This window comes from Cucurbita pepo, chromosome 18, assembly GCF_057944985.1.
Source record: "Cucurbita pepo subsp. pepo isolate OVF chromosome 18, ASM5794498v1, whole genome shotgun sequence".
NCBI classification, from domain to species: domain Eukaryota; kingdom Viridiplantae; phylum Streptophyta; class Magnoliopsida; order Cucurbitales; family Cucurbitaceae; genus Cucurbita; species Cucurbita pepo.
In genome coordinates, this window is record NC_141815.1 from 8,260,003 (window position 1) to 8,273,724 (window position 13,722).

Genomic DNA, 13,722 nt, shown 5'->3' on the forward strand with positions numbered 1-13,722 from the left:
GCACTTCCCGCCTGTCCAAAAATCTCATGACTGCACTTCGCTTATGTTTGTGTTTTCATTGTCAGATCTTTCTTGTTCTTCACACAACTAGTCCTCATCCTTGCACGACTTATCTTCTTTCCCTTCGCACACTTTTCTGTGGGGTTTTGAACATAAGGGTTGTTGAGAACTATGTGGGTTTCCTGTGCAATTTCGCATTCATGGGTGAATTCTATATTTTCTTGAACCTTTTCTACATAACCCATGATTCTTCCATTTATTGAATTCTTGCCCGTTTATTAAAAACTGTTTTACATTCTTTACGATTTCTCCCAAGTTAGATTGGACCTCAATAATCCCTTGAAATGTTAATAATGAAACCCAAGGAAAAAAACAAGTTGTAGTGAAACTTTGAGTTATAACTGATTCTGCTAATCTCTCTCCACTGGGTTTTTGGATCAGATTCTTCCTCTAATTTGTCTCAGTTTCTTTCTTGTTAGTCCTATCTTGACCCTCAAGCTTATTTCAATTTGGTTAACACAATCAAAACATCATTTTAGAATGGCTAAATTAATAAAAATACCCCTAAACTTTGCACTATTTCAAAAATAACCTTGAACTTTCAAAAGTTTCAAAAATACTCTTAAACTTTCTGAAAAAAAAAATACTTTTAAACTTTCCGAAAGAAAAAGTTCAAAAATACTCTTACGGTTAGTTTTGAGTGGAAACCATTAATGTTTTATTTTTAAAAAAAAACCCTTGAACTTCCAAAAGGGTTTCAAAAATACCCTTTGACTTTCAAAAGTGTTCCAAAAATACTCTTGAATGTTCAAAAGTTTCATTAATACTCTTATACTTTTCTAAAAACTTCAAAAACACTCTTAAACTCTTTTAAAAACTTCAAAAACACCCTTACCCTTAGTATATGGGCAAAACCGTTAGTACCGCGGTTCAAAAATACCCAAGATCTTTCAAAAGTAATTTTAACACCCTTAAACTTTTAGGAAAAAAATTAAAAAGTTTGTAGATGATCTATGAGCTGTAGATAGACGTTTCATCCATATATTGATAGTAAAAACTTTTTTTATAAGGCTTAAGGGTGCTAATGCTACTTTTAAATTTCATGGTTATTTTTTAAACATGGTATTAATGGTAAGGGTATTTTTGAACTTTTTAAAAAAGTTAACGGGTATTAATGAAACTTTTTAAAGTTCAAGGATATTTTTGAAACACTCAAAGGTATTTTTGAATCAAAGTACTAATCGTTGACATCCAAAACGGTATTTTTTAAACTTTTTGAAAGTTTAAGGATATTATTGAAACATTTGAAAGTTTAGAGGTATTTTTTAGACAAAGCACAAAGCTTATGGGTATATTTATTAGTTTAGCCATTTAGAATTATGGTTGAAACGTAATTTAAATATTTTTTGGAAGATAAGCTCTTCGCTTGGAGCGAACAATTTGATTTGACGAAGATTAAATCTTTTAATCGCTGATCTTTACCTTCATTGTTTAATAACTATGCCTTAACGACATTTTTCTTAATTGGGATGTATTACCCTTGTTAGTTAACCATTCCCTTAGGCCTTCTAGAGGATAGTATCCTTGAACACATCGATGAGAAGTTTGAACCTCATTAAAAAAAAAAAAAAAAAAACAACTAGAATAGCAGCGGTTTCCTATTTCAACGCATAGGTGGAATTTTTTGGGTTAGTTGTTAAGCAGAAACAATTACAGTCTGCCTTTTCTGCTCAATTTCCACAGTATTCTAAGAAAAGGAAAAGGAAAAGGATCTAATTACCTGGTCATTGTGAAGAAACTCTAACTTTTTCTTGTAAAACTTGACATACCTCCGACGATAGGTTCTGTAGTTGAGAAATAAATATTAATAACAATCAAATAGAAAGACTTGGGAATGTAAAATATAAAACGAGAAAGATAGTCGGACATAACTCCATGGAGAGGCATTGACAACGACATGGGGCAGGAATACTACATGACACAGACACGAGAACATAACAATTTCTCAATGAGTAGGAGGACACAGACACAGACACGGGATACTTTCTTCCCCTAATTTAGAGTATGTCTAAGTATTTATTTATACAGAATTTGTAAAAAAGTAAAAATTTAACATATGAAATGTACATGTAGCAGAGCAAGACGCAGCATCATGATTCCTTTCAATCCTTCAGATGGGTTTTTAGGACTGGGTTGAACTTTAGAGTTGAGATTTTAAGGTGGGTCAAAATGATATAAGTAATATGCTGGGTTATTTACTAATTTGTTTATAATTTTCCCATCAGCTTTTTTTTTTTTTTTTTTTTTTTTCCAAATCGACAAATCTGGATGTCACTTTTATCATTGAAAAAATAAAAATGTACAAAACATCATATTTCACAGGCTTACAGCTTATTTGCATTCGACTGTGTGAACAACATGCAAAAAACAACAAACAATTTCTACACTACACATACATAAAATAAATGTATGTACATTTAAAAGTATTAAATGCAAATGCATACACAAATAATAAATAAAAACTTACCATCTCAACGGAAAGTTTGCATGTTGAACATTTTATTCTAATCAATGAAAAGTTTGATTCTTGTTGAAAAATAATGATAATTATAAACTTACAGTCTCTGTCCAAAATATCTCCATGAACATTTCTTTAATTTCTTTCGTACATCTAACAAGACAGATTGTTGTGCATAATGCCACCATAATATTTGCCAACCCTTAACTTTCCTTGACAAGGGGTAGCACCAGGGGCGAAATCTTCCATACCTGCAGAATAAGAGGTTAGGTGGACTGTGATACATGGCCATTATATGAATAAGGTGTAACTGCAGTTAAGAACAACTAAAAAATATCAGTCAGAGCAAACCACAGCACCATGATAAAAACGAGTAAAAAGATTGACAATAAAAGGACGGCATGATCAGTTGGTCACCTAGCACACCAAATTCAAACTTAATTGCAACATTTAAATTTTAGAAGGAAATGGCGTCTCATATTCCCTCCCATCCTTTTTTGCATGTTGACTATTTCAACCTGCCTACATCCCTTTGCTCTCCTGCTGATTAGTTTTCCCAGAGACAGTGAAGTTTAAAATAATCCGAAGTCATTCTAAAGAAACATTTGTAGTGGTTTTTGTCGAAAGATTAGCCTTTAAGTTAGGAGATATTTGTGTAATTCATGAGTTAGTATCCAAATTGCGAATAAATAATATCTATTATTTGGGGAGTGTGAAGGATATTTGTGTAATTCCATTAAATAAGGCAAGTAGCTGAACTCCCTAATTTATCACCCACAATCTAGGGTATTTAGATTATTTAGATTATCTAATGATTAAAAAAGTGTTAGGTTATTCTCTCAAAATAAATAAAAAAAAACAGCAAGCTAATTTAGACTTGCAACATGGTATTAGAGTTTTTCAATTCTGGAAAATCTGATTAGAACCAAAGCCCAAACTCAATCAGTGAAACCTTTGTAACTGCCGATATTCCATCGTGATAAGTTCAATTTGGAGCCTTCATAGTTGCTGTTACCGTGACCAATTTTCATTCAGATGTGATAACAAACTAAAACGAAAAAAAGGAACTGCCTCTGCTTCTGCAAACTGCCTCAAATCCACCAGCATTTTACAGTTCAACAATTTTTTTTTTTTTTTCTTTCTTGGAAAGAATAGACTAGCCAGCCCAGCTCATATTCATTGTAGCAGAAGCGCACTGCCTCTGCTTCTGCGTTCCCAACTTTAGAAAGTTTTTCTCATCCATTCCGCAAGCCATCCATTAGCAAGTTCTTTTTTCTTACCACTCATCCATCCATTCCGCAAGCCAGAAGCCACCGCAACCACCATCACTGTTAGCTGCAACTACTACTTCCGAAACTAGTGTCTAACGATCACCACAAGCTCAATATCCACAACTTCACATCCATACTGCCGCAGAGTTACCAACTAAACCATACACTCCAAGAGGAGAGAACATGAGAGAAACGAGCAATGCTCGTGGAAGATCTCCAAGAGAAGTGAGCACGAGAGAGCAAGCAACGCCTAAGGAAGTGCTCCAAGGGGATAGAGTATGCATAAGTTATGTGCTCTCACGGCCTCAACTGACAGAAGTGATAACAAAAAGACCTCACTACAATCATGCAATCTCATATCAAAAGAAAAAAAATTATGGCCACTTGATTTCTTTTTAACAAACTAAACAAAACAATAACAAAAAAAAAAAAAAAAAAAAAAAAAAAAAAAAAAAAAAACGTAAAGTAATTACAAAAGGACAAGAAAAAAATAACAAAAAAGACCTAAGTTGGCGAATATAACAGCTTCAAAGCCATAGGTAAATCTTCAAGCAATAGATACGCTACATCTAACAAAAACACTTGACTTACTTATCTCTTAATCGGCATATGGAAAGATAATCCCACAAATTCAATATTTGCTGCAATTGAACGTCATTCAACGTGAAGACCTAAAAGGAAAAACAAGCAATTATTTCCACAAGTATAATCGAAACTTTTTCTAAAACAATGGGAAAATTAGAGGACAATGCACCAACCAGGCTGCTTAAGTCAGCATTCACAGAATATTGTGGAGTGCTATTATCGATCTTTCCTGATCTGTTAACCTATAAAATGACATAAGAACTTCATGACAATTTTAATCAATAGTCAACAAAATCATTAAAAAAAACAACGGTAAGCATTAAAAAAAATGAGAAATTGCTAACGAACTATTTATCTCCCTCTCTCAATGGACTTAGAAATCCTAGCCACGGGACCTAACTCTTCCTGACCGTCCCTTTTCCTTCACCTTCAGTATACGTTCTCCCATGCGTTAGGTTCCCGAGCCCAAGCTTTAGAAGTCATCCACCATCGCTACTTTTGATATCGACACCTCCTTCCTCAGTTGTCATTTTCTTCCCCATCTATCTGTATCTTTGCCAATTTCTTCGTCATTTGTCCCATTGCCACCTGAATGAATCCCACTCGATTTTTATGTCTCTTTTTTTTTTTTTTTTTTTTGGTTCTTATTTTGGAAGAAAGGAGTTGTGTTGAAAATAAGTACTTGACTATTTGATTTGAAGATGATATATTTATTTCCTGAGGATGTTAAGAAACAGTTTATTATTCCTCTCTTTTGTGTGCCTGTTATGGAAGAAAGAAATTGATCTTTCGTTTCTTCTAGTGCAAACTTCTTCAAGCAAGTTAGAGATGAAAGTGGTACAAGGATTTTGGTTTAGCTTTCGGAGTGCGATCTTTTGTGTTGAGTTTGGTCCTCCGAGCTCTGGCTTTGCTAGTTAATTTTTGTCCAATTCACTTCGTGTTTCCCATTATGGAGGTCCTTTTTTGCATCTTGTTTTTTCTTTTTTTCTTTTTCTGTTCCATTTTCAGTTTTTTTTTTTTTCCCCCCGTTGGGTACTATTTTTCACTCCCATATGAAGTTTGTATCATTGAGCGTCTCTTTCCACCTATTCAATGAAAAGCTTTGTCTCTGGTTCAAAAAAACTTGACTTTGGCTCATTTAAATTTGCATACCCTAACTCATTTAAATCAAACTCCCTGTCCTCTCATAATAAATCGGGTAGCTGGATAGACTCAGTATCAAAGGGCAAAAGGGGTCAAATCCAAGGATAATTTTCGTCTTCAATAACCATTTTTACACCTTAAACATCCAATGGATTCAAAAGATCACTAGGAAAAAGATTCAAATTGTTAGAATACCCAACCAATATATTTTATATCACCCAATCAAAGATATGAGTATTGACAGGAGCAAGAATTAATCCACGGGAGTTCTTCTTCACCCCTATGCGGGCAAAACTATCGTCCCGAATTCCAATTGTAGCCTGTATGAATCCACAAGAGTTCTTATTCACCTCTATACTGGCACAACTACAATCCTGAATTTTGATTGTAGCCGGTATGAATCCACAAGTGTTCTTGTCCATTTTTTTAAAAGAAAAAAGAAGTTAACCTCCTCCTTTTGATGTTCATGGTCTTCAAGTTTATGAAATCTATCCACCCCTTCAACTTTGAGTATTAGTTCAAGGACCTAGTAGGGAGGTTTTCTTACTCCTAGGTTCTCATGAAGATTATATCAATGGAAGACAAGAGGTTAGGAGATCAATGTAAAAGATAGCTATTGAAGAAGTTTAAAATGCAGCCTTGCCCTGACATAGTCCTTATTCACAAGACGAAGATGGCTAATTTTGATTAGAGATTAATTAAATATCTACAAAGCTCTAAAGATGTTTGGGTTTGTGTGGAATCATATGGAAGATCAGTAGTTTTGTTTTAAACAAGAGACATTCATTACTCTAAGGGTGAGAGCAAGTCAGAACTGCTTGATCTTTTTTTTTTTTTGGGGGGGGGGGGGGGGGGGGGAGGAACTTAATTTCTGTGGAGATAAATCAATGAATATGCAAAGGCATACAAAAAACAAGCCTCCAAAAGAAGCCCTCGACTACCTACAAGAATGGACTCCAATCCAAAAGAATATTACTTAGTTGAAAACTACGAAAAGTTGGACAATTACCGACGCCCATAAAGAAGCATTAAATCTCACCTCTCTCAAACCTCTTCTAAAATCCACTGCACCCCACTAAGAATTCTACTATTTCTCTCAATCCACAACATGTCTTCCACAAGAACCTCCCCTTATCGCAAAACAGCAGATAATCGCAATATCCTCAAACAAAGACCAACATTCCTTATTACGCACCATAGCAACCCCGAACAAACTAAAGCCCCAACTCCAAAGTTAGTAAGAAAACTAGCGATCTCATAGGAAAGAAAGGTGCATATTTTCTAACTTAAAAATCCCTAGTCGTGCAGGGGAAGCAAATCCTGTTCGGCAATAAGGCTATTTATGTTTGAATCTTACCATAAGTGACAAGACCGCATCACATGGAGCTAATATGAAGTCATTTTTTTCTTCCAATGGGCTTATTTTAGCCCTCCCTGCTTCTTGGAATCCCTCCACATCAACCGCACTTTGACATGAACAATAAATTTCCAAGCCTACAATCTCCATTAGTTTATTGACTTGGCTTCCTCTTGTCCTTCCAGCCAATGCCCTTGACAATGAGATCATCAAAATTTACATAAGTTAAAGTTCAACGTTTAATATAATATCATAGCATGTCTATCCAAGCTGCAAAATTTTACCTGTCATGATAAGAGAACTACTAAACATTCAAAAACCCTAAACAAACAAATAACAAATTTACCATATGGAAAGAACAAAACCTTTTCTTCTCAGAACAAAGAACAAGTTATTGTTGAAAAGATACAAATAAATAAATGTTTCGGAAAAAAAATAATAATAAAATAAAATTAAAAAAAAAAAAATAATAACTCTTCAGGAGTAAATAGTGGAGGAAAACAAAGGTTTTCCGAAAGAAAAAAAAATCAAATTATACCACACAACTTTGGGGCTCAATCAATTAAACTCCAAACAAAAATTGTATCAATTTTAATCTATATAAAAAATTTAGACCCTCCATTAAGATTTTATTTTTCAACCCTTAAATGCATAATTCTAACACATATATAAGACTTCTTTGGGGCTCAATCAATTAAACTCCAAACTTAAATGCATAATTCTAGCACATACATAATTCTAGTAAAATTATTGGAAAATACAAGTATCAAATAGATGTAGTAATTTCCATTAATAAGAGTATTTGTAAAACCGATAATGCGTAATTGTTCTAGCAACTTTGGTATAATTTTGGGAGAGTAATTTTATTTAGGCGATTAAAATTGATTTTGAATGGAGTCAAAAGTAAAAATAGTCGTGCATGGGAATCTACATTGATTCTAGAATTTTTATTGACATTATTATTAGCTTAGAGTTTTCATTCATTCAACTAGCAAAGTTTAGAAAAATAAATCATGAGAATGCTCAATTTCTTCAACAAAGGGGGGTGGCTTCTCTTGCCCGATGTCTCGTGCTAGTATTGAAATTCAGTGCCCACAAAGGAAGTAGTGAGCAAATGAATACCGAATAAGTTAGGGGTTGGAAGGAAACATGATGAAGTGATAGATGTCACAACCATTCTATGAAGAGTTGTAACCCTCACATGCAGTCATGACAAGGTGGCGACACAAAGTAGCGCCCAACCGGTCACGCGAGGGCCGAGAAAAGACAGAGTCACGATGCGACCAAGGAGGATGGGGCATCATCCAACATACCATATACGGTGTACATTGAAGCCAAGTCGAAGCATAGGCAAGAAGGAGGAACGAGTAAACAAGAGTGTCAAATATATGCTTGTTGAAGGGCCAAGTAGGGCCCTAGGCCTAAACTTCAAAAGTCGGGGTTCTTGAGGGAATTTCCACATGCGTTCTAAACTCAAGTCCGTCCATATAAAATATGAAAACTCGCCAAATTGGGTGTCAATCGAGCACCGAATGGACGCTCCACAACACCGTATTACCGTTCGTCAATCTCATGTCTACATCTGCCAGATTGAAAATGCCACATAATGTACCTTAGGAGGAGACGTGGTGTCAGTTCTCCACCACCCCTAGGCCCTATGGCCTAAGCGAACTACCCTGTGGCACATACGCGCGTCACAGTTAGGGCGAGCATTGTGAGACAAGTGTGTCAAGTGACTTCCTTTAAAATGAATTTTCAAGAACAGTGTCGGACGACACGAGTGTGTCGACATTGTGCCCCAGCCAATGTGTCAAAGGTTGGATCATACACCTATTATCCGATACGGAATTCGTAAACGATATAGCATGGATACGGGAAGGTCCAATGCCTCGATAAAACCCGGATGGATGGATGGATGGATGGATGGATGTTTGGATGTCCCAATATTATGAAAGACATGTGGGTCCATTCTTGATGGCATGACCGAGTCGGCTGTGATAGTGTAGAGGCAAGGTCGAACCGGATTACTCGGCCTATTGTAGAGGCAAGTCGATTGGGTCGCAGACCACTGAACATACGCATGTAGGCAACATGTGTGGCCGAACAAGCTTGGATTCCGCACAAGTTGTGTTCGGTAGGCGAAGACAAACCTCGCCTAAGGTCTGATGAAGCCACAAATATGGGAGAAAAATGAACATGGGGCTTGAGTTTCCCTCAAGGCTGGTCATGAGCGTGTCAAGATCACGACACTGCATGGTTGAAAAAGTTGACTGTGACACTAGGTTCTGATGTTACTACGAACATGGTTCTTTTTTGCATCCCTTGCTTCCTTCAAGACCTGAACGTTCTCAAGGTTGGATGAGGCAAGATACAATGATCAGTAAGTGGCATGGCCTTATCTTAAGAGTCATTTGAGGGGCTTCTACTTCAAGGGCTACTCTTGCCCGATGTCTCACGCCAGTATCGAAACCCACAGAGGAAGTAGTGGGCAAATGAATACGGAGTAAGTTAAGGGTTAGAAGGAAACATGATGAAGTGCTAGGTACTGATGTTACTACGACATGTTTATTTTTTGCATCCCTTGTTTCCTTCAAGAGCTGAACGTTCAGGGTTGGATGAGGCAGGATACAATGATCGGTAAGTGACATGGCCTTATCTTAGGAGTCAGCTGAGGGGCTTCTACTTTATCCATTAAAGCATCTTCTTTGAACATTTTCTAAAACGTAGTTCATCATAAAATGCTTATTCTATTTAGTAACAGTCAGATGTACAAATGTGCATTACAAAAATTGTTAATGGAGTTGGGATAGGAGCATTATTCTGGTGCTGTCTTTAACTTGTGGCTGAAAAGTCAAGACCAAATACAGATCGGCAGTCAATTCTAAAAATTTCAGCAGTCTTCTCTCTTCCAAACTAATTTTTCAATCTGAAGCTGTATGTCGAGCCAAGGGAGGGAAAAAAAAGAGTCGTGATGAGGGAAGGTCAAAACAATTAACCCAAACATAGAAAGATTTCTTTAGTAGCATTACTCCAAAGAATATTTTATTTTGTGGGAAGATATGGACCATAAACGATGCTGAAATTTGGAGCTGGAAACCTTTGAAAATGGAGAGTGAAAAAAAGAATGATTCTGATCTTAATTCAGCATGCACGAAGGACAAACTGACAAACTGAAGCAGAAATTGCTGCCGAAGGAAGATCTTCTTTGCACCGTCAAAGGAAGATATCATTCGGTCTTCCTTACCTAAAGTTTTGTTAGCTATTTTCTTGATGATATTTGTAATAATGTGGGACTTTTTGCATAGGGGCTATCTTTAGCTTTCCCTCTTTCTTTTTTGCTTTTATTGAGTCTACTTTGAATAATTGTACTAACCTGTTCAATCATAATAAAAAAGAAGAAAAATCTCTCCCATCCAAAAGAATTGTAAACAGCATTTCAATTAGGAAGTGAGAAAGGAGAGGCCGCCATAATTGTGCAAGTAAGGGTAATCTTTGCACCAAGACAAAGCCAAAAACGATAACAGTTGCACGGATAGCATTGAACATGAGGGTAATTTCAAGCATTTAGTCTAAAGCCAAACAGTAATAGTCAAAGAAATATATGACACCAATAGCAATAGCAAAAGAACAAATTATCTTACTAAAATGAATATCAGCTTCAACTGGAAAATAATGCACCATAAGAGAGTAAACGTACTTGCGTACCATCCACATAACATAATTACTCACAGGAACTAACATGAGAAGAAAATAAAATAAACGAGGGAAATAATTACCCCAACAAAATTTGCTTCATTATCTTCAGGCTGGAAAACTTCAAACCGAGCTTTATATGTCCCTGCAGCCTCGCAGCAACATGGAATACAATGAGATCATCATGACACTGGAGTATAAGCAACTAAGAGAAAATCTCAGATACACCTTGGTATTTCATTTTTTCCCCTCGAGAGACAAATTCCAAAAGATAAATAAAGTAGAGAAATATCAATAACATCAAAAGAAAATTATCAAACATTAGTTTTCGAGAAACAATATCATACCTTCTATTACAGAGAAAAGGTGTAAGAAATGCCTTATGGAGAAATGAGCAGTGTTAAAGGTGCAAAATTTTCCTTCAATATTCACATACTCATATCAGTGTATTGAATATGGGATGACATGTTGCTATGTGGGAATTCCATTGTCCCCCATATAGAAGACAAGTTAAGATAAATTTGGATCTTAAAGAATCTTTCAACTTCAAAGGGCACGAATCAGAGACTTGAAGGACCAATATCAAAAGTCCAGTACATTGGATAAACTGGCTGAGAAGGAAGGTGGTATACTTGTAGGGTTCTTATAGGGTTCCCACCTCTCCTATCATCATCTGGCCAACGTAGGATATCCCCCTCACATCTAACCCTCAAGTTTCAACAACTCTTCTTCCTTTCACTCTCTCTCCCTACTGGGATGCTCGTTTTCTCCGCTGAGAAGGGAGCTGGGAATGGAAGAGTGAAGGGAAAAAATTCCCATGAGCTCAACGGAATCCCCTCCCCCACGCCCAATTCTCCATCTCCACCCAGTTTTGCCTTTTTTTTTTAATTATTATTATTGTTTATTCTTATTAATTTTTTAACAAGAAAAAATATATATTAAATAAATGAAAAGAGGCTAATCGTTCTAGTTTTTAGTTTTTCTAAGAGGTTTCTTTTTTTTTTTTTTTTTTTTTTTTTTTTTTTGTAGAGACCTCAACATATTTATAAAATATATTTTCTTTACAATAGAAACAATAAAAACATATATTGAAGATTTAGTATCCAGGCTGGGAATGGATAATATCTATTCGTCAACTTGAGGGGAGTGTAAAAAAAAAAGGTTTGATTTAAGGAATATTTGTGCAATCTCATTAAATAAGGAAAGTAATTAATCTTATCTATATTGTTAGCTAGTATCTACAAAATTTATTTATATTTATCTTATCTTGTTACGTGATATCTAAGATTTATTTTATCATTTGTGTATGGCAAAAATCAAATGTACCTCTCTCAAATAAAATAAGAAAAACGGCAAGCTAATTTAGACTTGCAACAATAACCAATAAAGACCAAACATACTGATAATTGAAAAACATATGACGAGAAATGAGGATAATAGGTAAGACTTACCAGGTCACCAGTCATATCATGGAACATGACGTGAAAATTTCTAATGGATATTTGAATGTTGTCAAGAATCTAAGAAGAAAGAAAGAGATCATATTATGAATACTAAAATCCAAAACATATATAAACACACGAGAACCACATATGACAACAAACGAATAATAAGAAATCTACCAAATCAAATATATACAAATTAAAAAAAAAAAACGTGATAATACTTATTCTAGAATAAAAATTTTGGTATTGCAAGTTCCATGCCTGATAATGGACACCAACAATTCAGCCCGTAGGCCCAATAATTCTCACTCGTACAACAAAACAGTCCCTAAATTTACTCGTCTCAAGAGCATATACATATGAATGAGCACATAGCACAGAGCACATAGCACATGCACAATATGACCAAATCCAAATTCAACATGAATAAAAACATCATATAAACATTTAAAAAACACTGCATATAAAATGACACTAAGATATGTTACAAGGCAAGAAATTAGCATCACCTTTGCAGTAATGTAAGAGATAAATGATTGCCCAGCCTGATTATCTGCAGAAAAGGAGCATGAAAGAAGTTATTTTTTTTAGTAACAAGAGAACTTCCCGACAAACATTTTAACCTACTTTTGGGACACGATTTAAACAAAATGTATCAGGGCAAACAATACTGAAAAAAAAAGAACGCAGTAAATCAGAACTCAATTTGTTTAAATCAAAATGGTACAAAAATAATACATGAAGTAGTGCAATGTGATCTCATTTGATGATTCAAAGCAATCTTTAGTCACACAAGCAGGATGCTATTTATAAGTAAGCTGAGTTCATCAACAAATCACCTGCAGAAAACCGAGTTAATGGAAATAAACTAGAAACAATTGTATTTTACAAAGCATGGAATTGGTTGGCTTCTGCTAGTGCCAAATATCTTAGAAGCCTCAGATCATATGAAACATGTTGCTACAAGAAGGGACAAGTGGCACAATGCATCATATCATTGGGCAAACATATGCAAGGTATAGGGACTCGTTGCGAGTGCTAAAAGAGCACAGTGAAGTGCATGAATGAGTAGCAAGCATGGAGAGCACATGCATGCAACAAAGATACATGGCCTCAAGCCACATCAAGGAGATCCAAGGATGATGTGGCATATGCTCGATCTCAACACTCCAAAAGCCTAGGAAGCATGGACCCTCTGTTTTTTAACAAGAGTTTGTGTCATACACGAGTCAGACACGGATATGTTCAAACACGCTCAGACAAGTGTCCAACACGTAAATTCCATGTCTTTTTTTTTAAATTTGAACGGGGTGGACACGCCACAAACAAGCAAGGGACACACCTACAAAATAAAAGCTCAAAACATAAAAGTAGAGGCAACACCATTTGTCAAAGGCAGTCGAAAACGGCACCAAGGAGGGGAGGGAAATCACAAAAACAAAAGGTGAAGAAAAAGGAAGAAGAAATAATTCGGGTCTTAAAAAAAAATACAGCTTTTTGAAACTTTTTATTTGGAGTTTGGCAAGTTGGGCATTTGCTCTTTATTGGGTTTCTTTAAATGGACTTATATGATTTAACTTATTGGTAAATTTAATTTTCATGCACTAATTAAATTTTTAACCTCACTTCTCTGGGTATAGTATAATGGACAAGCAGTAGGATAACAATTTTTAACGTCACTAGCAGTCAAGAGCTTTGAGGACTCGAAAA

General features: G+C 35.5%; 1 protein-coding gene across 1 annotated transcript in view; it reads right to left on the reverse strand.

Moving 5' to 3' along the window:
* Positions 1–13,722, reverse strand: part of LOC111780422 (vacuolar protein sorting-associated protein, putative (DUF1162)) — a 55,733-nt gene that overhangs the window by 31,402 nt on the left and 10,609 nt on the right. Inside the window, exons 5-12 of the mRNA XM_087119671.1 lie at positions 12,522–12,565; positions 12,019–12,087; positions 10,651–10,712; positions 6,875–7,067; positions 4,548–4,616; positions 4,381–4,460; positions 2,620–2,769; positions 1,781–1,844 (exon numbers count right to left, since the gene is read on the reverse strand). Coding sequence (XP_086975797.1) covers positions 1,781–1,844; positions 2,620–2,769; positions 4,381–4,460; positions 4,548–4,616; positions 6,875–7,067; positions 10,651–10,712; positions 12,019–12,087; positions 12,522–12,565 — 731 coding nt within the window. The remainder of the gene's footprint in view (positions 1–1,780; positions 1,845–2,619; positions 2,770–4,380; positions 4,461–4,547; positions 4,617–6,874; positions 7,068–10,650; positions 10,713–12,018; positions 12,088–12,521; positions 12,566–13,722) is intronic.